Here is a 27,464-nt window from a genome sequence, read left to right on the forward strand (position 1 = left end):
ATGTGAAAATAACTTTTGCAAATGTTCTCATTATTTGGGAACTGAATATGGAAACATCTACTTTTTAAAAACTAACTAAAAATCAGAAAATACTTTTATAACTAATATTCTCAATGATGCAACATGTTGAGATTTAAAATATTATGTTGATGAACCAGTTGCAAAGCTGTGACTTAACAGTGTAGATTTTATTTTATTTTACCTGCTCCAATCACTCTCTCAATGCGAATTCTTGAAGGATCAATCTCTTTTGCAAATTCGTGGACTGCTAGTGATGGGTCTTCATAGGTGTCTGGATCAATGTATGTTTTAACTCCTGGGAAGCGCACTGCAACAAAATATGAGATTGATTTAACTTAATAGTATTTCAGTAGACATATATTTTGTGACTGTGCAAAGGGAGAAGTGACATACTAAGGTACTTAACATGTTAATGATTTAATTTTTTTTTTTCTGTTTTCCCTCCAGGTTGATGCCTGAGCAAAAAGAAAAACACAAAGAGATACCACAGTGGATAAATTCTCTCTCTTGCTTTGCTTCTTGGCTGCCATGAACTGAATAGCTTTTGACAGATGATCCTACCTCCAGGATACATTATCTTACTATAGGCAGAAATACAGAATTAGGTAACTATAGACAGGATCCTCTGAAAGAATGAGTTTGAAATAAGTCTTTCCTCCTTAAGAAACCTAATGTAAAAAAAAAAAAAAAAAAAAAAAAAAAGGCAACATTGACTAAACTGGACCATGTGGTTCAAAAACTTTGGAAATGGTTTATGAAAGGACCTGAAAAAATTCTGGTGACAGAGGCTGGAGAAGCTGTAAAAAGTGTCTAATGTAATTCTGGAGCGAAGTCAGAAGACTAGAATGTAGGTGGTAATGCCAAGAGTAAAGACTGTATGTATAGAGTTTCTTATAGGAAGTAGAACTCTACTGGAAATCTGACCACAGGACATTTGTGTTACATTCTGACAAAGAATTTCCCCACCTTTTGTGCATGCCCCAGGGCAAGGTTAAATTTAAAGGTCGCTGACAGAGAATATAGTGGAGAAAATTTCCAGTAGCCCAGTATGGCTCTGATACAATTATGGTGATTACATTTAGCTCTAGTTACATGAGAATTGTGATTTAAAAAAAAAAAAAAAAAAAATAGAGGGCTTTGAAAAACTACCTCACAGTTTGCTCAGAGAGAAGTAAGTTTAAAGTTCTGGAAAAGGAGGATATGGTTTATTATAGAGATTAGAACCATCAAAAAGAAGCTATGTACTCTGCTTTGGAACAATAAGGTATGGCTTGGGAGCCTTTCAGTAAAGAGCAGGTTTTTACCCATGTCACACAAGGTATTTCTAAGAGGAGAGATACACTGGCATATACTATTAACCTAGGACTATTTAGACATTTGTTTCCTTAAGATTAATTTCATTTTTCTCAGTCATCTAAACACTAAGAGGATTCTATACTCGTGGTTGATGCTGGCAAAAGATCATAGCATTATGTTTCACTAATTCTCGTGTTGTAATGATGAAAGTAGAAGGATCATGGGTAGAGTCACGGAGGCTTCCACACAAGTTTCAAAGAAAGTCAGGAGATCCAGGCAATGTATAGATTTGGTATTATTGTGCTAAGTGCTGATGGGATAATGTATAAAGCTAAGAAAGCAAAGCTAAAGATGGAATAGAGATCTTAGGAAGCTAGGGATTATGGGAATATGAAATACCTATTGATAAAGACTATGGGCAGGAAGCAGAGCCAGCCCAGGAACTTAGTCAAGTGTGCTACAAATAGCTAGAAGGATGTCATGCTGAAGTCCTTTGAAAGTTATGTCGTTCTACAACATGACCTAGATGCTAGAGATAAAGCTATCTGATTGAATATTTACTCTGTTGTGTTTTTCTTGTTTTGGTCCAAACCTTATTTGGTGTTCCCTATTTCTGACATTTGGAATGATGTATTGGTTGACTTTGTATCAATTTATCCGGCCTCTGTGACTCTGTTCTCATGGGAGACTTTGATGTTTTCAGCATTGTTGAGTTATTAAGACTTTAATGAATGGGTTCTGGAAAATAGAATGAATATATTTGGTATTGTAAGATATTGTAAGATGCCCATGAAATTGTTTGGAGCAAGGGGTAGAATGCATGCTGTGGTTTAAGGAGACATGTTTAGACATCAAGTTGATGGAAGGTAGGGTCATGGTGGCTAGTTTTGATTGACAGCTTAAATAGAGAAATGTTTTGGGGGTTAATAAAGGTTTTTTTGGGTGTGTCTATACAGGGGCTCTAAAATAGTAGTCATTAAGAGAGAAGACTTCCTTATATCTTGGTGAACCAATCCCCATAAGCTAGTATGTGGGTGAGGTAATGGAGACAAGCATGCTAACCCACAGCATAGGCAGTCCCTCACAGTACGTTCTGCTTTTTATCTGCCATAAGTTGAATGTATTTGCTCCATCACAGCCTTTATGCCGAGACCTCTGAGACCATAAGCAAAATAAATCTTGAACTTATAAGGTGTTTCTGTTCACTATTTTGTCACAGAGACTCAAAATAACTAACCTGCAATATAAAATGAGTGGATGATATTTGATTTTATTAGTTCTCAGAAATTGAAAACCATACTAATTCACAACTAACTAGTAATTTTAGTCTTGTGTTCTTACAGGAAAATCTTAAAAAAACAAACAAAAAAAATAAGAAAGCAGGTTTAGAGGAGGCACTAAGATATTCATTGGTAGCTATATTATGCTTTTTGAATGATTATGTTTGCTGACTTCATTTATTGCCTTTTGATATGCCTTCTTAGTGTTTTGATATCCACACATGAGAAAACTAGCATTTAAAAAAAAATAGAAGCAGAAAAGTACATTTCCAGATGTATGAGGACCTGACACTGATTCTGAAATATTATGTTTATTTTGACTTGTCAAAGTTTAAATACAAGGAAAAAAGAGTTTGTATCTCTATATTGTATTCATAAGTTCATTACCTCTATTTCCTACTGATAACCTAATCAGGGTCACAATTTATATTTACCTCTGCTTCTGCTAGAGAATTAGTGTCATCTAGTAAGATATATGATCGTGTTGAAAATACTACTTTAAAGACAGATAAAAATGCTATTACTAACTCATACATAGTTCTAACAATTAAGCCATTTGGGTAAAATGATAATGCTTTCCTATACAATAACTAGATAACAATATTTCTTCCATGAAACTGCAATATATGCAATATATATATAAACATGGCCAAATGAGTCCCAATTGTGAGTATCAGGTTTCAAATTTAATTAATCTCTGCTTTCTTAAACACTCCTTTCTTTTCCTTCCCTTCCTTGGCGGCTTCAGGTTATTTTCAATAGAACTTGCTGAGCCCATCTGCCTTAGTTTATGCTAATCTGCTGCTTGGAAAGCAGATAATAAATACCTCAGAAGCACTGTTTCTCTTTGCACCCCAGTAAAAAAGCCCTGCAGAGAATCTTAAGGTTGCCCAGCATTAGTCATCTGCAGCCAGGTTTTTGAAATCTGTTTACAATCTTCTGAGGTTGTCTCAGGCCAGGTCTCTCAGGCAGATGGCTCTTAGACCACTTTGAAAAATGGTAAGTGCCTTAGAATTTTCCCTAAGTCATCTCAGAAATTTACAATGTAGTACTTAAAACCTTTCGCCTTTTTTGTTTTGTTTTGTTTATGCTTAATTTAAGAGAAAAGGGAGGTCTAAATAGCTGAGTGAGTTGCTCCATATATTATCTGTATACTTTGGTTAATTAAAGAACATCCCTTCCTTGTAACTTCAGTATCTCTCAATAGACAAACTGTCTTGATGAAAGAGTTTGCAATTTGAAGGTGAAGGTGGAGGTGGGTATTTGGGAGAAGAAAAGGGCAATTACCCAACCAACTATAGTGGTAATTATAGCTTGCTAAGAAAGGGATCTTCAAATGAATATAACCTTGTAGTTAGCACAGGGCTTCATACATATTCTAAGAGTTAAAGAGCTGATATACCTTTATAGTTCTAATGAATTGTAAATTGCTTTGTTGTATGATTAAGTGATAATCTCTCTGAAAGGGAATAAGGGTTTCTCAACATGCCTATAACTAATGCTCCACTAAACAAAACTGACTCATGTTCCAGAGCCTTTGTGATGGTGCATAACTAGACACAATCAGTCACTACATATTTTTAGTAAACTCAATTTGTTGGGTTCCCCTGCAGGCACTGAAGAAAAGGTAATGCCCTTTAATGAGTATCAGGTGCAATTTCTACCCTAAACCTGGAGCTAAATGAAGTCCTTCATGCCAAAAGGTTGGAAATGAATTTTTTTGTTTGTTTGCTTTCTCAACCCAGTGGATCACAATGTTGAATGGAGCTCTGGAGGAATCAGGAGGACCCAGAGCAAGGAACAAAGCAATACTCACGGTGGCTGTTCTGTAAATGCGTTCTTCTCTTCTCTTCTGACTTCATTTTGGCCTTTATGTACCATTGACACCTTATAAAAAGGGAAACAGAAGCTTATTTAAGCATTATGTAATACAAGGATACAAAACAATTAGGGGCCTGGGGAAATGGGTCAGTGGTTAAAAGCACTTGCTACTAGTCTTCCAAAGGTCTTGAAATGGATTCCCAGCACCTATGTTAGAGAACTCACTACTGCCTGTACCTCCAGCTTCAGGAGATCTAACACCTTCTTCCAGTCTCCATGATCATACATGTGCTTGCATACATATACATTTCTACATATACATGATTTGCAACTAAAATTTTAAAAAAATTAAAAATATTAGAAATCATATTATCCACGGACAAGGTTCTTGTTTTTCTTCATAAAGACCAGCTTAAAAATATATTTATAATGTGAAAATGCCTCATATAACATTTTTTTTTTTCATTTTTCGAGACCGGGTTTCTCTTTGTAGTCCTGGCTGTCCTGGAACTCATTCTGTAGACCAGGCTGGCCTCGAACTCAGAAATCCACCTGCCTCTGTCTCCCAAGTGCTGGGATAAAAGGCATGCACCACCACTGCCCGGCTTAACATTTTTGATATACATAAATATTAGCAGCAGATATCACTGTCAAATAGACTGATTGAAAAGATAGGATTATCATAAAATATTTTATCATCAGCTATAAACGTCCTTTTTCTTTTTGTTACGTGACTTCTAATAAGTATAATTATTTTTTAAGAAGTACCAAAAATCAAAATAAAAATATTTTCAGTTAGGCACTTAAAGATATGGAAAATATGCTTCTATTTTCAACAACAGTTTGCTTGGGTAGCTTCTTTCTTAAGAGCTGAAACTTTGAGGGGAATGTTCTGTCCTTGTACTGTATGGTTGGGTTCTCATGACTGTTTCAACTTAAGTAACGTCAGCAATGTCCATGAGATTTGACCGTTCATCAAATCGATATTCCAATTGGTTAAACAGAATATATCTCTATTACACAGTGCAATTTTTCTGTGTCAATTATACCTGAATTTCTGTGGTAGTTTAAATACTCAGATTTGCTTTACATTTTTCATGGAATTAACTTCCACTGAATGTTCCTTTACCAAAGTTCATAAGAGGTACGTAAGAATGACTGTAGCTGATGTAATCCAAACGGGTCCCTTCAGTATGTAGTGTTTAGACAATTTCTGATGTTATAGAAATGTCAAACATAGAGATTCAAAGCTGAGAATGATTTACTGTTAAGTCTTCCTGTTGTTTTCCTTGTCATTAACTTCCCAGTTTAAATGGTCTTAATATTCCAATTCAGGAATTCTGATGATAGGTAACATTTGAAATCTAATCTCAATTTTGTTAGGTGAAATTTTGCCCATAAAGAGCGTAGCATTTTAAATCTGTGACATTTATAATTCAAGGCAATACTTTTAATTGTAAAAGGTAAAAGTTCTTGTAATACCATCACATACTCTCTTGCTAGGAGAAGGATTATAAGACACTGATGATCCCTGTTAGATTGGGGAAAAGTGAAAGAATCAAGTTTCAGAGGGGTTAAATAGAAGTGTGGGGAAAAGTGAAAATGAAAATATTTGGTTGCATGACAAGTCAAAATGACAGTGCAATTGCATTATAAAAATACTGCTAATACCTTATCTATTGATACTTGCTTAGCAAATATTACCAAAAGAACTTTAAATATAATAAACTTCTCTTGGACATATCCTTTGCCTGCTATAAAACACATTCTTTCGGCAAACTTGGGGTATGGATATCGTGACAACAATAATCTATTCATCATAAAATTGCATACAACTGAAAGAACAATGATAACCTATATAGAGATACTAATGCAAAGACATAAAACATATAATATTATCTAGACTATGATAATTTAATATCATGATTAATTTTGATTTAGAAAGATTCTTAATTTTTATTTTTTAAAATTCCTTTGAAGATGTTTCGGGTGCATACAATATTAGCTGATTTAATTTAAGAGGAGTGTCATATTTTTATCCAACAATACAAAATAAAAAAATCCATTTATCATGAAGTTGATTTAAAATATTGCATTTTGTTCTAATCTACTATATAACCAAATCAAATAGACTTTGTAATGCATGTTACTTACATTTTGTAGAATAGGAATCAAGGTTTTTGTTTGTTTTTGTTTTGTGTGTTTTGTTTCTCCTCATCTTTTTTCTGTCATCGGGATCTTAATGGCACACCCATTACCTATTACTTGTTGCTATCACTTCTTTATCTGCTTTAGGAGTTTTCTGCTAGGGTGTAGTGCTTTATACGGAGTCACCCTGTATACACAGGGTGTATTGCTTGTTTTAAGTGCATTATTTGTACAGTTTTAAATCATGAAAATAGAATCTTGTATCATGCACAGGTTACAGATTATTAACACAAGTCTTGAGGTGTTCTTTGTGCTCTTACTGATATTTACAAATGCCCTTGCTTTTCTGTTCTTGCGAGAAATCATCACTCCCAAATCAACTTGGGGAGAGAAGGCTTCTCTCTGTAGTGACTAAAGAAGATGATCATTTCGCTGCAGAAAGAAAGGGTATCCTTTGAGGTTTCAAAAGCTCATCCCTGGACCAGTCTCCCTCCTCTAGCCTCTCTCTCCTTGCCTGTTGCTTGAAGATCATGATAACTTCAAAACAAAACAAAACAAAACAAAACAAAAACAAAAACAAAACAAAACAAAATTCCTAGCCAGTAAATAGCCACTATGATAACCAACATCCAACTGTCAATTCACTAAAACTGAGGGAAATCAAGAGAGGAAGCTGGAGGGAGGAACTAAAGCAGAGGCCAGAGAGTAATGCTTTTTACTGCCTTGCATTTTGTGGCTTGTTCAGCCTAATTTCTTATACTTTCCAGGATCACTTGCCCAGGGTGGGCATCACCTACAATCAGCTAGGCCCTCCCATACTCATCTGAAATGGTCCATCTGGTAGGGAGATTTTCTCACCTTGGTTTCCTTTTTTAATGACTCTTTAACTATGTCAAGTTGACATAAATTTAGCCAGCACAAGAATAAATATATATTTTCCTTTAGAAAAATAATCTGAAAGTATTTTTGATTTCTGATAAATACATGTCTAATATTACTTCAAAATAAATTATTTAAAAATAACTCCAACATACTATCTTCAGTCTTATTTGTGAAGTTTAAGGACTTGCATCTTGGCTATCATTCAGTACATTTAAAGATGAAAATATGGTTTTCAGTACACTGTCACATCCAAACCATAAAAGTAGAAAACTTAGTCCAAGATAGGTGAATCCCTTTTATTAATAATCAGGATTCAAATCTAAATCTTTCACTTTTGTCAACTTACAATAATTAAAAAATTAACGTATTACTCTAAAGTAGAAAAATATCACATTTATAAAAATAAAATAATTATAATGTAGAGAATTTTCGTATTTAATTGACAAAACATCTTACTTTCATAACAAATTTAAAGAGTTTTATGTAAGTTGCTCTGTCTAATTAAACAAAATTTTTTTCCAAAAAAAGTCCTTCAAGGAGTCATTAGAATATAGTAAAGAAAAAAAAGCAGGAGTGAGTTATTCTTTACTCTTCCGCTTTCAGACTTCCTGACTGCAGGCTTTGGCTGTTCGTTTATTGGGAATTGATGTTGAATGTTGGTAGTTGCTCCTCCCCCTGCATCCCTGTGGAGTTCCCCATGGTGTATTTATGTCAGGCATAAGATCACACATACACACATGTGAATAAACATAAAGGGTGGTTATCCATTGTCCCTGGGGATAACCTGGGATAACTCACTTACCTCCCAGTGATGAGGAAGAACAGAGTGAGGATGACTAGGAGAGTGAATCCCCCAACGGCCGCTGTAGCTATGACCAGGATCTGCCCTTGTTCTGCCGCCATGTCAGAAGCTGAAACGCAGACACAGGGGACACTTTGTGGTCAATATCTTAATATGATAATGGTTAAAAGCACAGTAGATTTGACCTTTATTTTAATAGGTCTCTAAGCAACCCAGGTGAGATAAAATTTATATAATTAATGTTTGCAGAACTGAGGTCATCATCCACCAAGCAAAAGTTTCTTCTAAAAACTATAACTAAACTATTTGAATATTTAATGCTTCCTTTTAAGATTTCATTTGCTTATCTATTTTTAGAACACCAAGGTTCTGTGATACTCAGGTCAGTAAAACAAAAGCTGGTTGATACACCTCCATAACTGACATGCCGGATTTCAACACACTAACACAATTAGAAGGTGTACAATCAATGCACCTTACATTAAAAGTAATTTTAACTTGACAATTAAAACACATGTGAATGACCTAAGACAGGCTCAGTCTTGTTAACAACATAAAAAAGGGGGAGAGGTGGAGAGCTTTTGGGGCTGCTTGGCAAGAATCTGACATGGGCCAAAAACAAGGAAATGGGCTGCTTGGCAGGAATATGACATTGGCCAAGGACAAGGAAGTGGGCTTTAGGCCGAAACCTGACATTAGGCTAGAACAAAGAAGTCATTTCAGGCAGGAATCTAAATCTTAGGCTAGAACAAAGAAGTAATTTCAGGCAGTTAATATACATGCTTAGGAAATAATTATGCAGGTCTATGCAGTCTTCAAATTTATTTAATATTCTATTAAAACAATTAAACTTTAAATTCAAACCCAGTTCATAAACATGTAATCAGAAGTACACAAAAGGAAACATATTACTGATAAACTAAGTTATTATTTAAATTTCTATGACGAACTTTCTGATTTTCACAAGCCATGTAACTACATAATCTTATTCCCCATCTGAGCTTTGAATACAGTCTGAAGAAATCACTAGAAACCTGACTACTATAAAAATATTTGTTTTGGGCTAAAAACTCTTGAAGTAGATTATATCTTTTCTGAGCACAGGAGTTGTAAGTAAATAATGTCTTCTTTTTTTAAAAAATGTCATTTTCTTTATCTTCAATACAGATAATACTGTAATGTTTTCTGAAACATCAATTTTTTAGAAAATTTGTTGTTTAATAATTTTCAGTGAGAAAATATGACATTTTGGAGCACACCATTAATTCCCATATCAGTACTATTTTGAAGATTGCAAAAACTTGGAAAAGAACTAATGAAAAGCTTGAGTCCATTATTTACTGGATAAGATGCAGCTGTTTAACTTGTCTCTCAACAGATTATGTGTCAAAACTGAGCATTGTAAAAACTACCTGATGAAATAATGGTGACTAAAATCTAATTCCAATATTTAATACATTTCTGAAACTAAAAACCAAACAAAGGTGACTTGCTTTTTATTACATTTAGAAAGTCTTCTAAATATTGTGACTGAATGACTTCTTACTGGAGCGAATAGTTGGCACTCCCTCACAGAGGAGGCTGCACAAGCCTGATGACCTGGGTTTGTCCCTGGTACCCTATGAACTCTGGATGCAGTAGCAGAGCCATCGATGTTCCCCTATAGGAAGATGGAAAGTAGAGGCAAAAAAAACCAATGGGCACTTGTAGACTGTATATGCCAAACTAACCTGGCAAAAAAGTAGTGTATGATGAGAAACTTTGTCTCAAACAAGGTGGAAATTGAGAACTGTAAACAAATATTATCCTCTCACTCCCATATGCACATTGGGGCACACATTGGTACATAGTCATACAACACACACACACACATACACACACACACACACACACAAATGAAATAATTTGTGGTGCTTTAGTCATGTTGAAGGATGTTAATAGGACTTTTTGATTAATATTTTAGGCTACTGATGGCTAAATTATAATTTGTACTTATGGGATAGAAAAGAAAACAAAACTAAAATCTAAAAGCCTGAATCTAAAAGCCTCATAAGTTACATGAGGAAACTTTTTAACTAATTCATTAATACACGCCAATTTTACATATTAAGGGACGCACTGTGATATTTCTGTCTGTGTAAACATCATATTTAAGCAGTATCCCACCACACCCAGTGTAGAAAGGTGTAATAGAGAAAATGGAACACAGTAATGAATTGAACCAGTGTATTTTAGGGACATGTAGCTGCTGCAGTTTTTAACAACAAGAATTTTCTGGACTATAATATGCAAGGGCCCCAATTCAAAACTTGGCTTAAATACTTTTGACAATGTCTTAGTTTATTCTCTCTTTATATATCAAAAAACATTCTGATAACAGCAACTTAAGGACAAAGGTTTATTCTGGCTCACAGCTCCAGCATATAGGAAGAGAAGTCAGGGCCAGAAACAACAACCCAAAGCAGCTGGCCATAACACAATCAGGGACAGCTAGCCAATATTATTCATTCCTGGATCCCAGCCCATGAAAGGATTCCATCCATAATTAATGTTAAATGTAATCAAAAAAGGCCCCACATCACTGAGGTGGTTCTAGGTTCTGTCAAGTTGAAAACTATTACTAAACATCACATTCAGAAAAAAGGTAGTGTGTGGTTGGTATATATGATTTGGCCTCTTAATAAAAAAAAAAGCACTTAAATAGTCTTTTCACCCTTACTTATTATCTATTTTTTATAGTAGTCAGGTTTCTAGTGATTTCTTCAGACTGTATTCAAAGCTCAGATGGGGAATAAGATTATGTAGTTACATGGCTTGTGAAAATCAGAAAGTTCGTCATAGAAATTTAAATAATAACTTAGTTTATCAGTAATATGTTTCCTTTTGTGTACTTCTGATTACATGTTTATGAACTGGGTTTGAATTTAAAGTTTAATTGTTTTAATAGAATATTAAATAAATTTGAAGACTGCATAGACCTGCATAATTATTTCCTAAGCATGTATATTAACAAATTCAGCATTTCTGTATAGAGAGTAACATACACATGTACTGAACACAGATAAACATAATGCTTAATGAATATCACTATTGTACTGGGTATAAAATAATACAGAGAACGAGGCTAACATGAGTAGGGAAATATGACAAACATAATTATCCATACCATATCTATGTTCCTAGGACAATAATTTGAAATATTATTTAATGTTTGTTCATGGTCTACATGCTTATGCCAGTATTATTGTTAGACCTACTTAAATAATTCAATTACTTGTCCAAACCCAAACACACTGCACAAAGCAAAGATGACAGTACAATACTGATTTATCTGTTTCCAAGGCCTAGCTACTGAAGTATTTTAAATGGCCCCTTTCAGTAACAGGAGAACCTACTTGTCCCAGATTTCCTTTTGTTCTAGCAGAATCATGGATGACCTTGTTTGTTTCGAATCTATAATGTGAAAGTGTTGAATTACTTGTACTTGTCGCAGTCTGCCAGAGACAGGTAACTATTTTATTGTGTTTTCCAGGAGACCTACAATAAAATATTGGAAAGAACAAAGTTTGCCATTTGGAAGTAGGAAGAATGCCCCGGACCATTGCTGCAGTTATTTCTCTTGCAGGACAAGATTTGTCTTTATTGGATTAGTGCTGGTCCATCACAGAGCTCTGATTTCATCTCAGGGTAAACTTCAAATCCCTTAACTTTATTAATGAGGCTTTTTCCAACCGCCTAGCACAAGTCTCTGGCTTATCTGATTACAGCTTTCCTTCAGCTCCTTGAGTGAGTCATGGTTTCTTAAATAACAGTTCCTGACAGTTCTCTTTCATGGACACCCAGATATTTGGAAAGCATTATCCCAGTTGTTTATGTTTTATTAGGCTCTCAGACATATGTTTCCATATTCCCTTAAACTAATGCTACGAAAGAAAGTGTAATGTACTGTGCTATCATACACACACACACACACACACACACACACACACACGCACGCACACATTTTTAAAAATTGGGATAAAAGTTCCACGAAGGCAGGAAATTCAATCTGTGATGTCTGTTGCAACTTCAGTGCGACATACCTCCACTCCTCTCAAAGAAAAAGCGTAAATAAAAACCATATCCAGCATGGATTGTGTGGATGGCCTTAGATCAACCAGCAATTCTTATGTGAAGTTGAGATGAGAAGACAAAGAGGGCATGGCCCAAATTACAGCTGGGAGTGGCTAGAGTTGCAGTTGGCAGGACAAAGGACTGGAGGAAGTGGTAAAGGGTTTCTTCTCAGAGCCTAGAGGGAGGTGTGTTTTGGCTTCTATTTGTCATCTCCAGTTTTAAGGCACCAATTGTGCAGTGCACGGCATAACAACGAATATGGAGACCAACTCGTGTGACTTGATATGAGGTTGTAGCTTAATGAATACAACTAGAGACTGAATTGAGTAGGCATATGTACGCGATAGTCTGATAAGAACAGGTTAGATTAAGCTGGGAACAACTCACAACTGTCTTCCTTTTGACAATGTGAGGAGGATTTACCTCAAACACAGCTGCTCCATGTAGATGAACCAGCTCACTCAGTATTTATTTCTAGTTACTCTACACACCTTGAAGACAATAATCCTGGAAGGCAAGAGTTACTATAGTAACAACATTTATGTTTCACCATGGTCTGATGAACAAAGTTCAAGAATTCATTATTTCACTCAACAGTATTGATTGGAAGTTATTGTGTAACAGATGCTAAGGTGACCCTCCCTCCCAGGGATGCAGATGAACAAAAGAAATGCAATTACTATGCTGGTGGACTTACAGTTGAGAAGGGAGAGCAGAGAGTGAACAAAAATTACAAAGAGTAAGAACTGTTACATCAGAGAAACTTGTCCACAATGCTGTCTGCGTTCATTTGTGAGCCCCAAATGCTAATTATGTCTAATTAGTTTTCTCACAGAAAATGTATATAGAACTTATTCTTATAAGTACTACCTATGGGGAGAGCCCTGAACCTAGAAGGACCACAGTGGGATCCGTAGAAATAAATGAAATTTATTTGTGTCTCATTCATTGAAAAATATTTCATTAAATACAAAAAAGGTCATAGTCTCAGACAAAAATAATCATGTTAAAATGATATGTTTAATTTTATGGCCATGGCAAGAAGTACACTCCCTTAAGGAAAAATAATTATTTTAAAAAATATTGTGAACTTGTTACAGAGACAGCCTATAGCACCTAGATAATGTTTGGATTAGGTCAGAATAACATCAAATGAAGCTTGTTCTAGTTGTTTCTATTTAAAGAGGGAAAAACACAGAGTGAAGTTCTTTCCATGGAATCTGAATTCTTACAAAAAAAATAGATTCCATGTTTTTAGAAAAGTGTGAGAGAAAAGGAGAAAAGCAATTTGGCTATTTTTAACGAACACGTTTTCTTCTATGGAGACATGATTCTGCCTCACTGTAATCAAGATTATATATATATATATATATATATATATATATATATATTTACATTTCAAAGTGAAATGTGTTATTTGTATTCTGTATCATTTTCTACAGAAGAGCATTTTGAAGTTAACTCATTTCTTGAAGTTGTTATGAACTTCTGAAAGCTACTGGAAGATATATGATACATTTTGAATAAAGCATTTCTCAAAAATGCTGTCCAGTGAAATGCATTTTTTGTTATTTCACTGAAATTATTTAAAAAAAAAAAAACAGCCTATATTTCAACAAACAGGTTGACAGTAAAAAAAAAAAAAAAGAATCATTGTAAGGTTTATTTGCAACTGACACATGAAAATTTCCTCCTTAAATTACATGTTGCAATCAGGATTCTAAATTATATAAGACTGAGAGACACATCTAACAATGTGCAATGGAGACTAATAGATATGCAAAAAATTTCAATGATACAAGCTGAGGTAGACATTAGAATATTATGTATGGATGATAGGTAGTATAATAAACTCTTCTGGAAGAAAACCACAGTATTGTAATTTTGTAGATGACACTGTTATTATCTTTCTTTCACGCCTGGACTTGTAAACATGATTTCATCTTGAATCTTCCAACAAGTCAAACTTTTAGCACATCTTACATTGTGTCTTCATCACCAATGACATGGTATAATATCTGCCTACAGAAATGCATGAGAAAGTGAGTTACTTATGTCTGTCGATCTGCTTTGGCATAATGTGTCTTCCCACTCTATCCCACCTAATGAGATACTTGTTCTTCACAATATTATTTAAAAGTTCTCAGATCTTCTTCACTGCCTGGAAAGTAGAGCTATTCCTTTCTAGCAAGTGTGGCTCAGAGATATCTATCTATGCACATGATGCTGGAGAATACCTCGTGTAGATCTTTCCACTGTCTTCCTGCTACACATCTGTATTCCCACGCTCATCAATATTGTCATTTCCACCTTTTAAGTATCCCCTGGTTTTGTCCTCAGTCTCTTCAATTTCCTGTGCTATTTTCTCAGTTCGTCTTCACATCTGATCACATTTATTTGAAATCAGCTAGGTGGCAGCCTCAGTTAGGTAAATCAGAATCGAACAATAGTAAGCAAAAAGGAAGAGAACGAGATCTTATAAAAGACATCTGACTAATGTGCACATATTAACAGTGCATAGTGTGCTTCCAAGAAGAGCATGCATTCCTTACACTGAGACTTCATATATTTTATTGATTTCTAACTTTACAGCAACAGTATAGTAGCAATAGGATAGGAATTAGACATAAAGAGAAAGTTGGACAGCAGTGTCCAGAGCTAAGAGTATACACAAAATGGTGAAAGAGGCTGAAAATATGACATAGTATTCTAAAATATTTCTCACCAGGAACATGAATGTTTAAGACTATATATTTAACTCAAGGAGTATCAAAAAATATCATATGTTAGAGCTCAGTGACATAATCACTTGAAGTCAATTAGAAACACTTAGTTAATCATCAGTTTCACCCAGCTATGGTCTCTGTGTGTTTTAATAACAACCTCCCTGCAAGACATGCCCACAGATACAATAGTGCCACAAAGGTTATGGGAGCGAACAACCACATTTTGCTTGGATTTAGCCTGCTTCACAAGATGGAACCCAAATTTAAGCTGTTAATGAGGCCAAGAACCTGAGAATAAATAGGTCATGTGCCCTAAGGGAAAACTACTACTATTATTCTGCTATAAACATACTAATAAGGCGATTCCTAATGACATATTGCTATACCCATAGATCAGCACATTCATAAATCCTCATCAGAGAAGCTTCTTCTTTCAGTAGATGGCAATTAAGACAGAAATTCACATCAGGTCAATGAGCAGAACATAAAAGACTTTGGGATGCTAAGTTCTAAATGGAGTGTCTGTTATCACTTCCCTTTTCTAAGGGCTTAGGGATCTATGCAACATGTTAACGTGGATGGGGCTTGGTGGAGGGGAACCGAGACAACTACAGTAGGGAAATAGTCTTCCTCTGAACTGAACTGATTCAATTGACTGGCCCTCACTGGTCTTTAAGTAGCCTCTCTTTCCTGTCTGTTCTAGTTGGGATTTCCCATCTTTGACTCATTCTGTCAAAGCTTTCTCTGATTTGTCATTTTCTCTCCCCTTAATTAGACATTGTTGTTTGGGATTAAAGGCGTGAACTAAAGGTGGGTCTGTATTCCAGTGAGAGGGATTAGAGGTGAGTTCGGAGTCTGGCTTCCAGACAGATCGTATATTTGGATGGAATCCCTTGCCAGAGCAACGATGGTTCTGGATTAAAATTCCTCTACCACATAATGTTCGAAAAAGTGTTAAGGATTAGCAAATGTATAATCATAAAAAGTGATTAGAAAAAGAATCCATTCTTTGTGCAAAGATATATGATTCTAAGTTAAAGAATAAAAAGCTTGTTTGGTTTCCTGAGAAATGTTAACTATTAAACACATCTTAGCTTCATATATTGTTTTTTTTTAAAACTAGAACCAATTAGTGAAAAATTAAAGGAAAATAATGTGAATTAATTTCTCCCAGTCGTTTGCACCTCAGCTTTCTGTGAAGTGAATATTTAGAGGAAACTGTAGAAACATGGAGTTGGGTTACCACTGCTTCTTTATAATAATCTAATACTTGAGGCTATCTTTCATCACAAAAATAATATCTCTTAGATTAAAATTCAAAGTCAGAAAGACAAGAGAATCTCTCTTCCCCTCAGGTGAGCTGATTACTGAATTCTCAGCTGGTTGGAAGCAAGCCTTACAGATCATCTGTCTTGCAGGGGAAGCTTTAGCGGGGATTATACTCTTCAGAAAGCGACATCACGGCAGAGCCTTTTCTATTGCTCTGCCACTTCTCCAGAAACAAAGCAATTCAGTGCATCAAACTGTGGCTTCCCTGGAACACCACCAATCTCAAGACCCACTCTCCTTGATGCCCCAATTTACCCATCAGATGAAATGCCAAACGACAGAGGGATAATTGGGGAATGCCAGTTTGGCACAACTTGACGAAGAGGAAGAGGCAGGGATAGGTGTACAGTGTAATGAAATGCTTTTTTCCCCCCCTTTTGGAAGAGATTCTTGTGTTCATTAATGAGCTGCACAGATGCCTTGCCACATGCAGAGAATTTTCAAAATGAAAATTAATGATCACAGCCTTTGAACAACTGGAACTATTGTCAACACTTTAAATTTCTGCAATTTAATTTGTAATCATCTCTCTTTTGTACTGCTCCCTGTAGTTAAGTTAGGTCTTTGAGACTATTTTTTATGACTTCACACACACACACACACACACACACACACACACACACACACACATATACATCTTTTACTTTTTCTAAAATATCCAGTGTAGCACGGTATTCACTTACAAATGATACAATATTTCATGATTACTGACTTGGAATCAATAAATTTTCTATTTCAAATGTTATTTGATATGTACCTTTATATTATTTGTGGATATTTGGATACTGGTAAGCATATTCAAGGCATGTAGATTTAAGGAATATATCTGCATTTGGACAGTTCCTTTTAAACATTTGTAATTAATCCTGTTTCAGGGTGGAGTACTTATCAGCAGCTTAAACTGGTTACATATATATCAAAGAAAAATTCTGCATTGAAGTAAAATTTTTGCCATTTTTATGCTTAGACATAAGTTATAAAAGTCATATGTTGAAAAATTACATATGACCTAATTTATCAGTTGAAACAAAGAAAGATTGTCATTATGACCCTTAGAAACCAAAATTTTCTTTTTCTTGAATACCATAAAAGGAAACCCCAGGTGCCCCTTAGTATTTTCATCCACATGAATTGGTGCCGTGTTGCTGTGTATTCTGATCTATATTATTTCATTATCTTAAAGAAAATTTCTGTGTGGATTCATAATCTGTGTGGTTTTGTGTTTCAATTCCCAGAAAAAGAAGCAAGAAAGAACCAACCCTGACTTCAATCACTGTAACATATTGATAATCAGATTGAGGTTTTCTTAAGTTTTTAAACCATTGTTCTGAGAAAAAGCTCTATAATTAAGTATATAACTAACAGAAATCACAGATTTTACAAGGCTTGTAGTCCTTAAGATTTATGTAAAACAAAAAATTATTTTAATAAAAATATTTAAATGAATTGCAATTTAAAACACATGCATGTGTATTTAGAAAACTTAGAGGGCTGGCAAGATGGTTCAGTGGATAAAAAACGACTTGTTGCACAAATTTGGTCTGACGTAAGTCTCTGGAACCAATGGTGGAAAGAGAAAACCAACTCCTCAAACTGTTCTTTAACCTACACACACACACACACACACACACACACGCACACACACGCCTATGCATGCTCACACATCATAGTACTTGTGCAAGTGCACCTGCACTCCCCTACTACTACTGTTTTTTATTAGTAAATATAGTTTTTTTTTTAAAAAAATGTAGACATTTTCTGTAGTACATTCTCATTGACTTAGTATTTATTAATAAATAATACAATGTTTATCACTGAGAATGCGCCGGGTCTAGGAATTAGTTCAGTTAGTAGAGTGCATGCCTGAACACCTGACTTGCATTCTCAGTACAGCATTCAACTGTGGGTAGTGCCTGCTTCTCCCAAACATCAGAGACCGTCTAGGAAGAGGGGGTGGAGACCATCTAGGAAGATTGGAAGACCAGAGGTTGAGGCAAGGGTAAGGCAGTGTGTTCTGGACACTGGGCTGATTCATTGATGAACTCAGGATAGCTTGACAAGATGTCTCTAAGATCAAGACCATTAACAACAATCCAACATAAAGAACAGGAGCTCAAAGGTCCCCACTCCTACATGAGGAACGATTTTCTTGAAGAATATGGTTCCTGGTAAGTTGCCGATGTTCTAGAGGATGCTCCCAACCCCTTAAAAATCTATGAACTGCATAAATTGGACTAGGCGAGTCCAATTGCTGTGAAGAGACACCACAACCATGGCAACTCTTATAAAGGGAAACATTTAATTGGGACTGGCTTACAGGCTCAGAGGGTTTAAGTCCATCATCCTGGCAGGAGGCATGGCAGACTGCAGGCAGACAGACTGGTGCTGGAAGAGGAGCTGAGAGCTCTTCATTTTGATTCTCAGGCCAACAAGGCCACAACTTCAATAGTGCCACTCCTGGTGAGTCTATGGGGGTGATTTTCTTACAGACTACCACAGTGAGTAATTAAAAATAAAAGCATGCCAAATCGGAATGTAGGTGGGTCAGGAAGTGTGCAGTAGATCAGGTAAGAGTTAGGGAGAAAATTGGGTGGGGTGAATATGATCAACATACAGTGCATACATATATGAAATTCTCAACAAATTAAAAGTATTTTACTAAAGAATTAAAAACTGGCATAATCTTGCATGCTAGTAAGACAAGTATCTGAGAGGAGGAAGCAGGAAGTCATAATAAGCTCTCAAGGCCATTCTTGGTGACATAGCAAGCTTAAAGTAACCTGGGCTAAATGTGAGGCAGTCTACAAAAATAAATAGATAAATAAATAAATAAATAAATAAATAAATAAATAAATAAATAAATAATTGTGGTGTATTAAGCATTGTGATACAGATAGGCATTTCTGAGATAGAAACTAGAACAGTTTCTCATCATAAAAGTTACGCTTTAGTGGCAGAAACAGTAACTCAGCATCAGCTGAAAATCTAATAATGTTAGGTAAATATAGGTATGTCTGAGGGTCGTAGAGGAATTGAGAGAGACGGATGATTTGATTAGAAGCTAAGGGGGTGGTGACTCCTCAGCTCAAATCTGCAATAATCAGAAGGGTTTTGCAGCTCACCAAATGAGTGGATGTTTAGAAACAAGGGCATCCTATTTCAAAGAAACTGCATTAGAAACAGCCCAGAGATGCAGAAAGCCCCCAAACCTTCAGGGCTTGTTTGTAATACAAGGATGGGGAAAAGCAAAAGGGCAGTTGTCTGCATCCCATTGCTTTTGCTACTATGAAGATTACAAATGTGAAAGAAAATAGGTGCATTTTCTCAAAATTGTAACTTTGATGGAGATACAAATCCTTTCGGATGAATGTAAAGACTCTGCTTATCAGAACTGCGGCAGGGGAGTCACCCTGGCTTGTGCTGAGCCTCACGGTGCTTTCATTATTTTCCAGTTACATGTGGGATTCAAATTCCACTTTTCATTGAATCAGTTGTGTTTCTGCTACTGAAGATTGAGAATAGTGAGAATACTATTTAGTGTACTGAGTTCAGAGAGAATAATCTAATCGTAAGCATATTGTACGTGGAGAAGGGAATAGAGTAGGAGATATGCAGATATGTTTCTGCCTCAAAATTAATAACTTCTCTTTGTTTATTATATCATTCTTCAGGGGCATGATTTTCTTTGTGTTTGATGTTAAACACATGTCTGCAGATGTTTCCTCATGACTGGATGGCAAGGTGAAATGGGATAGATATATTTTTATCTGTCTAGAACAGTCTTTTGTTTAAAAAAAATTGAATGGCTCATTGGGTACCTGAACCACATTTAAAGACAGGCATCATGCCCAGCAGTAGGAGGTCAATACAAGTTTTGGGATCATTATGTGTAAGCTATTCAGAAGAGGTTCACAAGTCTCTTCCAGGGTGTCCAACCATTTGATGTTGTGACCCCATAAGGCCACCTACAAACCTTTATTGCTCCATTCTCAGCTCTCTGGGGGTAAATGCTGCCTGCAAGCCAAAGTTTAGATATCTCTGTCATCTATGTCTGATTTGTAGCAGATCAGAGGGAGCAGGTCTACTTGTAACATCTCCAATGTCCTGGGAAAAGAAAAATGGCTTCATACATATGCATTTTTATTTCATCAGTTTTATCAGGCTTCTTCTCAGACCTCATGTGTGAAATTCCAATTACACATTTCATATTAGCCTTGCAGTGATGGCATATGCCTTTAATCTTAACACTTGGAAGGCAGAGGCAGGTAGATCTCTGAGTTCTAGGTCAGCCTGGTCTCTCTCCATAGAGAGTTCCAGGACAGAGAAATTAAAAGTGTTTACTGTGAATCTTGATCTTTCTCTAATCAAGAGATAGAGAACTATAGAGAGACAGAGTAACACACACACACACACACACACACACACACACACACACACACGGAGAGGGAGACAAAGGAGGGATTGATTTAAAGGTTACAGATGTGGTTCTGTAGTAGAGTGTTTGTGTAATGTGTATGAGTATCTGTGTATCAGTATTGGTTTTAGTGTGTAGCTCTAAAGGAAAAAAAAAAGGCTTTTTTTTTTTTTGTGCAGCTGTGTTAAGTAATCCCTTAAAACTGAACTAAACAGGAAAGCACCCTGAACATGTCCATCTTTGATGTTATGTAATAGAAATTAGTATTTTGTTTTGTTTATTTATATTTAAACTATGATGCTTATTGATAGAACAGTAGCATTAGAGAAAACCAGTATTGGCCATCATGGGAAATAGAAAGTTATCCGTTATAAAGACATCGCTATAAATTTAGGCTTTTTTTTTTTTTTTTTTTTTTTTAATTAGGACTGACTTAAGGACACAAAAAACCTGCTATTTTATTGCTGCCAGAAAAAAATGAGTTTTGTCAACTTTATCAAAACTAAATTCATTTTCTTTGGTAGACAAAATGCAATTGATTATAGTTCTACACAATATGAGAGCTATTTCTGTTTCGTGTAGTGGACTTTCCAAAAGCTAATCCCCGGAAGCTTTCTCCTGAGTGGCACAGGTCACCGGAATTTTGTCTGCTGGGAGCATACTCCTCAGGTTCTTCTCGATGACTCAGAACACCTGCTTTGATAAATTTCCAGGCCATTATGATCTGCTCCCATGGTACCCTGTGGTGGGACACTCTGGGCTCTCGATCTACTCTGTATCTAATTGTGGAAGCAGAGTCCAAGCAGAATCCTAAGGATAAGAGCCTGTAGCATGTTTTGGACTAGATGTGGGAGGTTTTATTTTTCAAATTGGTACAAATATTTGTTAGGCACCTTGAATTTTATAATAAAATAAATTCAATTTCTCTCTACCTTATTTTCAATAATTGACATTAAATATTGAAATAAAAATGAAATAAAACCTCACATTTAAAGCTCTCCATGAAGACTAACCTCTGTGCTGGGTTAATGGTGCACTCAGTTACTGTCAGTACCTGGGATGTGGCAGGAAGACCTAGCTGTGGCAGCCACCCTGGGACACACTCTAGCATTGTTAGCATCCTCTAGGGAGGGTCGCTATTTAGTCCTGTGTCTTAAAGAGAAGCACTTCAGAAAACTGTTCAGTCTGTTACCCAGTCATAGCAGTTGGGTTCAGGGTGGGGATCTGATGCCAAAGTGGAATGAATATATTCTTATTTTTATTTCAGCTTGGAACCTACGGGTTTACCACTCATTTGGCCATTTTGATGTGGGCAAGTATGACCTATTAGGGCATTAATGTTTTTTTTTTTTTTTTTCTTATGGTAACCTCCTCTTGGAGTGTGTAAACAAGAAGAATATTGGTGATCTTGTTTCTGGGAGTTTTCCAGGGTGTTTCTATCTCACACCTTTTTGAGGCTTTAGCAAGGGGTCATTCTTGCCAAGCTATTGCTTAGGCTAACTCATGGTATACTAATAACATAAATTTAAGGGTAATCTAAGGTTATCCCAAGTTTTTAGTAATAAATAGACCATTTAAAAACAATATTAAATATGATTCTTTCTACTAGCTTCCTTGGTATATATATATTTTTCGCTTGAAGTCCTTATGTATGAAATTTCTTAAGTAATTTTATTTTCTCCCTTCACTCTCAATATGGAAAAAATATCTCACTCGACTGCTGACATTTTGCCTTGGCTCTCTTCAAGACTAGACAGAAAATGCCTATGAAAATAAACCAATAAAATTTCTGCATTTCCTGCAGTCATATTTCTGAATGCTGTTTATCTTTTCCCTGTGACATCTGTGCTTTATGTGTGCAGGGGGACACTGCTCTTCTCTTGCTGCCACCAGGAATCCTAGGGCAAGATGATGCACATGCTGTGACCTCTGTTACAGGTCTCAGAGTGGGTCCATGCTCCTTTGTGTTGAAATGTTCCTGATACTTTATTTATAAGTCCAATTTAATTTTTATTATTTCATTATATTTATTGTATTTTGTATACTTACGTGTGGGCCTGAAGGTATCTATGCATACCATGTGCATGCTGGTGGCTATGGAGTCTAGAAGAATGTGTCCCTGGAGATGGAGTTACAAGTGTTTGTTAGCTTTACAACATGGGTTCTAGGAACCAAACCCAGGTCCTCTGGAAAAGCAGCAAAGGATTTTAAACAATGGACCATTTCTCCAGCTCATATTTCTAATTTATTAACATTCGGTATATACAATTTAAAGTACCGTGAATGTTCTTGGGGAGATTTGCAAGTTATAAAAATTAAAATTTCCTCTTTTTAATTATGCTTCCTGAGCAAGTATCCATTATAATTCAAAGATGACTTAGGTATCTTAGACAGTATGTGAGGAAAGTTGGCTTAGGGAGAAAGTCCAGCCTTTCAGTGGAGATGAAATCTGCTCGTCCTTATATCATTTTTATCCCCACAAATTGTTACTAATGACTTCAATTAGTAATGTATACAAGTTTGGGAATATTCTGCCATACCTTTTTTTTTTTAATTAAAATACCTAGTGATTAAGAAAATAAAATAGAGGTCATCTCTAGGCCTCTGCATATATGAGAATTCCTGAACTTCATTTTCTTATCAGCCTGACTAATTCATATGTTGAGGTTTCTTTTTCTTTTCTTTTCTTGCATTTGCAGGTGTAGAGACAAAGCTTCAAAGGAATGTTTTTATACTGTTTTTTTGAAGGTTAACAAATCCTATTTTTCTATTTTTTTTTATAATAAAACCAAATATAATAAGATAAAACAAAGCCTAACATATTGGATTTGAACAAAACAAACAGAAGGAAAAGAGCCCAAGAGAGTACACAAACATCAGAGGCTCACTCATTTAATCTAAAAGCCTTAATATATATGTAAAGGGCCTGCTACACACTCATGCAAGTCTTGGGTATGCTCCTCCATGTCTGTGAGTTTATTTGAGCTTTGCTCATGGCAATTAGAGGTCCTTGTTTTCTTGGTGTTCTCTCGTCCTTTCTCCCATACTCTTTCTGTCTCCTCTGCTTTAGGGTTCTCTGAGCCCTGAGGGCAGGGGAGGCATTAGTAGAGTCAACCCGTTTAGGGCAGAGTGTGTGTCCTGAGAGTGAGTCCTCACTCTGTTCATAATGTCTGGATGTGGGTCTCTGTATCTGTTCTTATCTGCTGCAGGATGGAGTTCCTCTGATGATGGCTGAGCAAAGCACTAATCTATGAGGAGAGCAGAATGTCAATAGGTGTCTCTTTATTGCCATTTTTTTTTTTTAAAAAAAGACAAGTAGTATGATTTTCTAGTCTCAGATTCTTGATCACCCAAACAGTGTCAGGTATGGCCTCTGTCATGTAGAGTAGTCCTTAAGTTACATCAGACATTGGTTGGTTACTAATACAACTTTGTGCCACCAGTGCCCTAGCATACCTTACAGGTAGGAAACCAGTGTAGATTAGATCAAAGGTTTTGTAGCTGGGTTAGTGTTTGTGTTTCTCTTTTGGAAGCATAGAAAGTACCTTCCTGTAGCAAAGATGCTAACATGTAGGGTTGAAGGACTATGTAGGCAACACCAGGACTTCTCCATGTTCAATGAGTTTCATAGGTGTTATCTTCAGAATTGAGGACTTGCCATCATTTGAGGAGAGCATCCTATAATTTTGGCAACAGCCTGGGCCTGGGTTGTTTGTGGATTCCCATGGGACTCCTTTGGGCAACAATTCAATTAGACATAACCCAATCCAACTATTGGAAGCTTTGTTTAGTGATCAAAGATGGCCAGTGGGAAATCTGTTCTTCCCATTATTTGGTATATTATATACCAAATAATATTATATACCAAATTATATATTATATACCAAATAATGTGTGTGTGTGTGTGTGTGTGTGTGTATTTTAGGAAGCTTCAAATATATCAGGTTTCCATACTACCCTTCAAATGAACCTTAATTTTAGCTGTTTCTTTCCATAATTTCTCCCCCACCCTGTTCCCTTTCTTCTTCCCCTGCCCATCTGATCCTCCCAATATAGTCCCTTTATCTATTGAAATAGCTATTATATCTAACCTCTGTGGTTCTATGGATTGTAGCTTGGTTATCATCTTCTTAATAGCTAATATTCACATTTAACTAATCGTATATCATATTTGTCTTTCTGGGTTTAGGAAACCTTACACAGGATGTTTTTTTCTAGTTCATGTAATTTTTTTCCAGGTTGAGCTTTGATGTCCTGACCACTCATTTTCACAAGTACAAGTCTGATACTCACTGTTGTCTACTTATAGACAACCTGGAAATTCCCCTTACCTCCTCTTTGTGTCTTTGTATATAAATGTCCTTGGGCTTTGGAAATTCTAGAAGCCATTCATGAGTTCAGTGGTGAAATAAGCTTTGGAAATTCTAGGAGCCATTCATGAGTTCAAAGGTGAAATAATCCATCATGTTCTTATGCATGGGATATACTCATGCCTTGAATCAATTGAGAGGAGGGTAGATAGTATTTAATTTTGTTTTCACTGTTTGCTGTTTTCTTATGAAAGCTTACTGGGTTCATCTTCCTTGTCCTATCTCAAGGGTAGGGCAAAATCTGACGATGAGTGATGTATTTTATAAACTTTACAGATATTGCTGAATTTAAGTCAGAAACAAATCTAAAGATACTTTGCTTTTTTAAAAAATCACCATATGTGCTACGTTGGGTATCTTTACTGCATGTGCTTGTTTAATACAGTTAGGAATCTACTATCCCTGTGGGCATTTAAGCAGCATAAGTGAGAAAAAAATGAAAAAAAAAAAGACAGTTAGGTGGTTATAAAAACTGCACTTTGTTAGATGGATAAATACAAATAGTGAGAAGTGGGTCCCTAATGGATAGGAGTTGACTGTTAATGGTTTAGAAGGATTCAGAAAGCACCGAGAGTTGCAATAAAGAGTATGACAGTAAAGAAAAAAAAATGTGCTGAAGGTAATTAGGTAACCTGAGTCTCCTGGGTACATTTCTATTTAGTGTTCTGCTTGTCTGCCAGTTAACTTAGAATAATTTGGTAAAGAATGGAGCAGATTTCTTTTTGGTCATTATGTAATGTTAAAAAGTGTGATTTCATGGAAGTTCAAATATTCTCAAGACTGCCTGTCTAACATTTGCAGAAGGAAAATCTTTCAAGCAAGCTACTGTGTCTAGACAGGAACAACATAGAGCTAATACCTCTTCTGATCAATATACAATTTTCAACACACAGCTAGCTTAGCTGTTCTTTGATTTGCTCATTCCTGTCTAAGGGAATCAACTGAATGGCTGTGGAATTTTTAAACTGCTGTAAGCTTTATGGCTCCTTTCAAGACTCTACTGTTTCCCCTGGAAATGTGAGTATTGGCAATTCAACCTTCATATTGATATGGTCATGACATTTAGAGTCAGGGTCATTTTGAGGTCATGAGGCTTAAGTGAGGCCCCATACTGGTGTGGGTGAACCCCATATCACCATAATAGTTTATAAAAGGAGAAAGAGGTACGTTGGGTTAGCATTCTTGTTCTACCTCACTATGTGTTGCTCTCTGGCCTCACCAGATGCCATACAGATGACAGTAATAAACTTTGGTTGACTCTAGAAATTTTATCCATATATAATACAGATATTTATAAATTGCAAGTTTTAAATATTGTGTTATTGCAAGGCAAAACAGGCAGATATATGGATGTTCATTTCAACTTGAAGATTTCACTGTGGGTGCTCTAAGGAAGTTCTCTTACCAATATTTTATTCATCTTCACATTAAATTTTCTTCTTTCATCTTTCATGAAGGTGAGTATCAGGTGATTCATAGCTCAAGATAGTCCTTCAGAATTATAATACACTCAATGAGTGAGTCCCTCTCAGAAGAGGGGCAATATTTATGATTATAATAACAAGTGGTTTTAGTATGGCTATTAATAACATCCATACTTCTAAACATACCACACATATCAATTTATGGAGTGTTCACACCAATCACAGGAGAAAGTAGCAGTACTATATACAGAGACTGATGATTAGAATTACAGGCCAGTCTGAAATACAGAGTGAGCTCCAGAGGAAGGATAAAACTAGGTCTCAGAGAATTTAATTAACCTGCCCATGGTTATGTGGTTAGATACAACTGAAAAAAATCTTATGTATAGTCTAACTCCAATAGTTGAGATTTTAAAACTGTGCTATGTAAAACAAAACTGGTCCAAACCTTAAACAATCTGATTACAATATGTCTTTGTTTCTTTTCTTGCTGTTGTGGTAAAATACCCAGACCAAACCAACTTAAAAAAGAAAGGGTTTGTTTAGCTCACAGTTCCAGATTATTGTGATCATGACAGAAAGGTCACGGGGGCAGCAGCTTAAAGTACTGTCAGGCAGATGAAGACATCAACGATGCCTGCATGTTCAATTGTTTTCTCCTCTATTATACAGTCCACACAGGGAACAGTTGGGCCCCTGGGTAAGATGGATCCCCCCACATTAATTAACCTAAATCAAGGTAATATCTAAAAGACACATGTCCAGGGGCTTTTCACCCAGGTGATTCTACATTCTGTCAAACTGACAATACTGTTATATCATGCATGTTACAGGAACA

At 35.9% G+C, this 27,464-nt stretch overlaps 1 protein-coding gene across 1 annotated transcript in view; it reads right to left on the minus strand.

Annotated features, from left to right (window-relative positions):
• The window catches only part of Epha6 (EPH receptor A6), an 851,223-nt gene that overhangs the window by 267,275 nt on the left and 556,484 nt on the right, over window positions 1-27,464 (minus strand). Inside the window, exons 8-10 of the mRNA XM_034515065.2 lie at window positions 8,251-8,359; window positions 4,414-4,484; window positions 203-328 (exon numbers count right to left, since the gene is read on the minus strand). Of these exons, the coding sequence (XP_034370956.1) occupies window positions 203-328; window positions 4,414-4,484; window positions 8,251-8,359 (306 nt within the window). The remainder of the gene's footprint in view (window positions 1-202; window positions 329-4,413; window positions 4,485-8,250; window positions 8,360-27,464) is intronic.

This window comes from Arvicanthis niloticus, chromosome 12, assembly GCF_011762505.2.
Source record: "Arvicanthis niloticus isolate mArvNil1 chromosome 12, mArvNil1.pat.X, whole genome shotgun sequence".
Lineage (NCBI taxonomy): Eukaryota > Metazoa > Chordata > Mammalia > Rodentia > Muridae > Arvicanthis > Arvicanthis niloticus.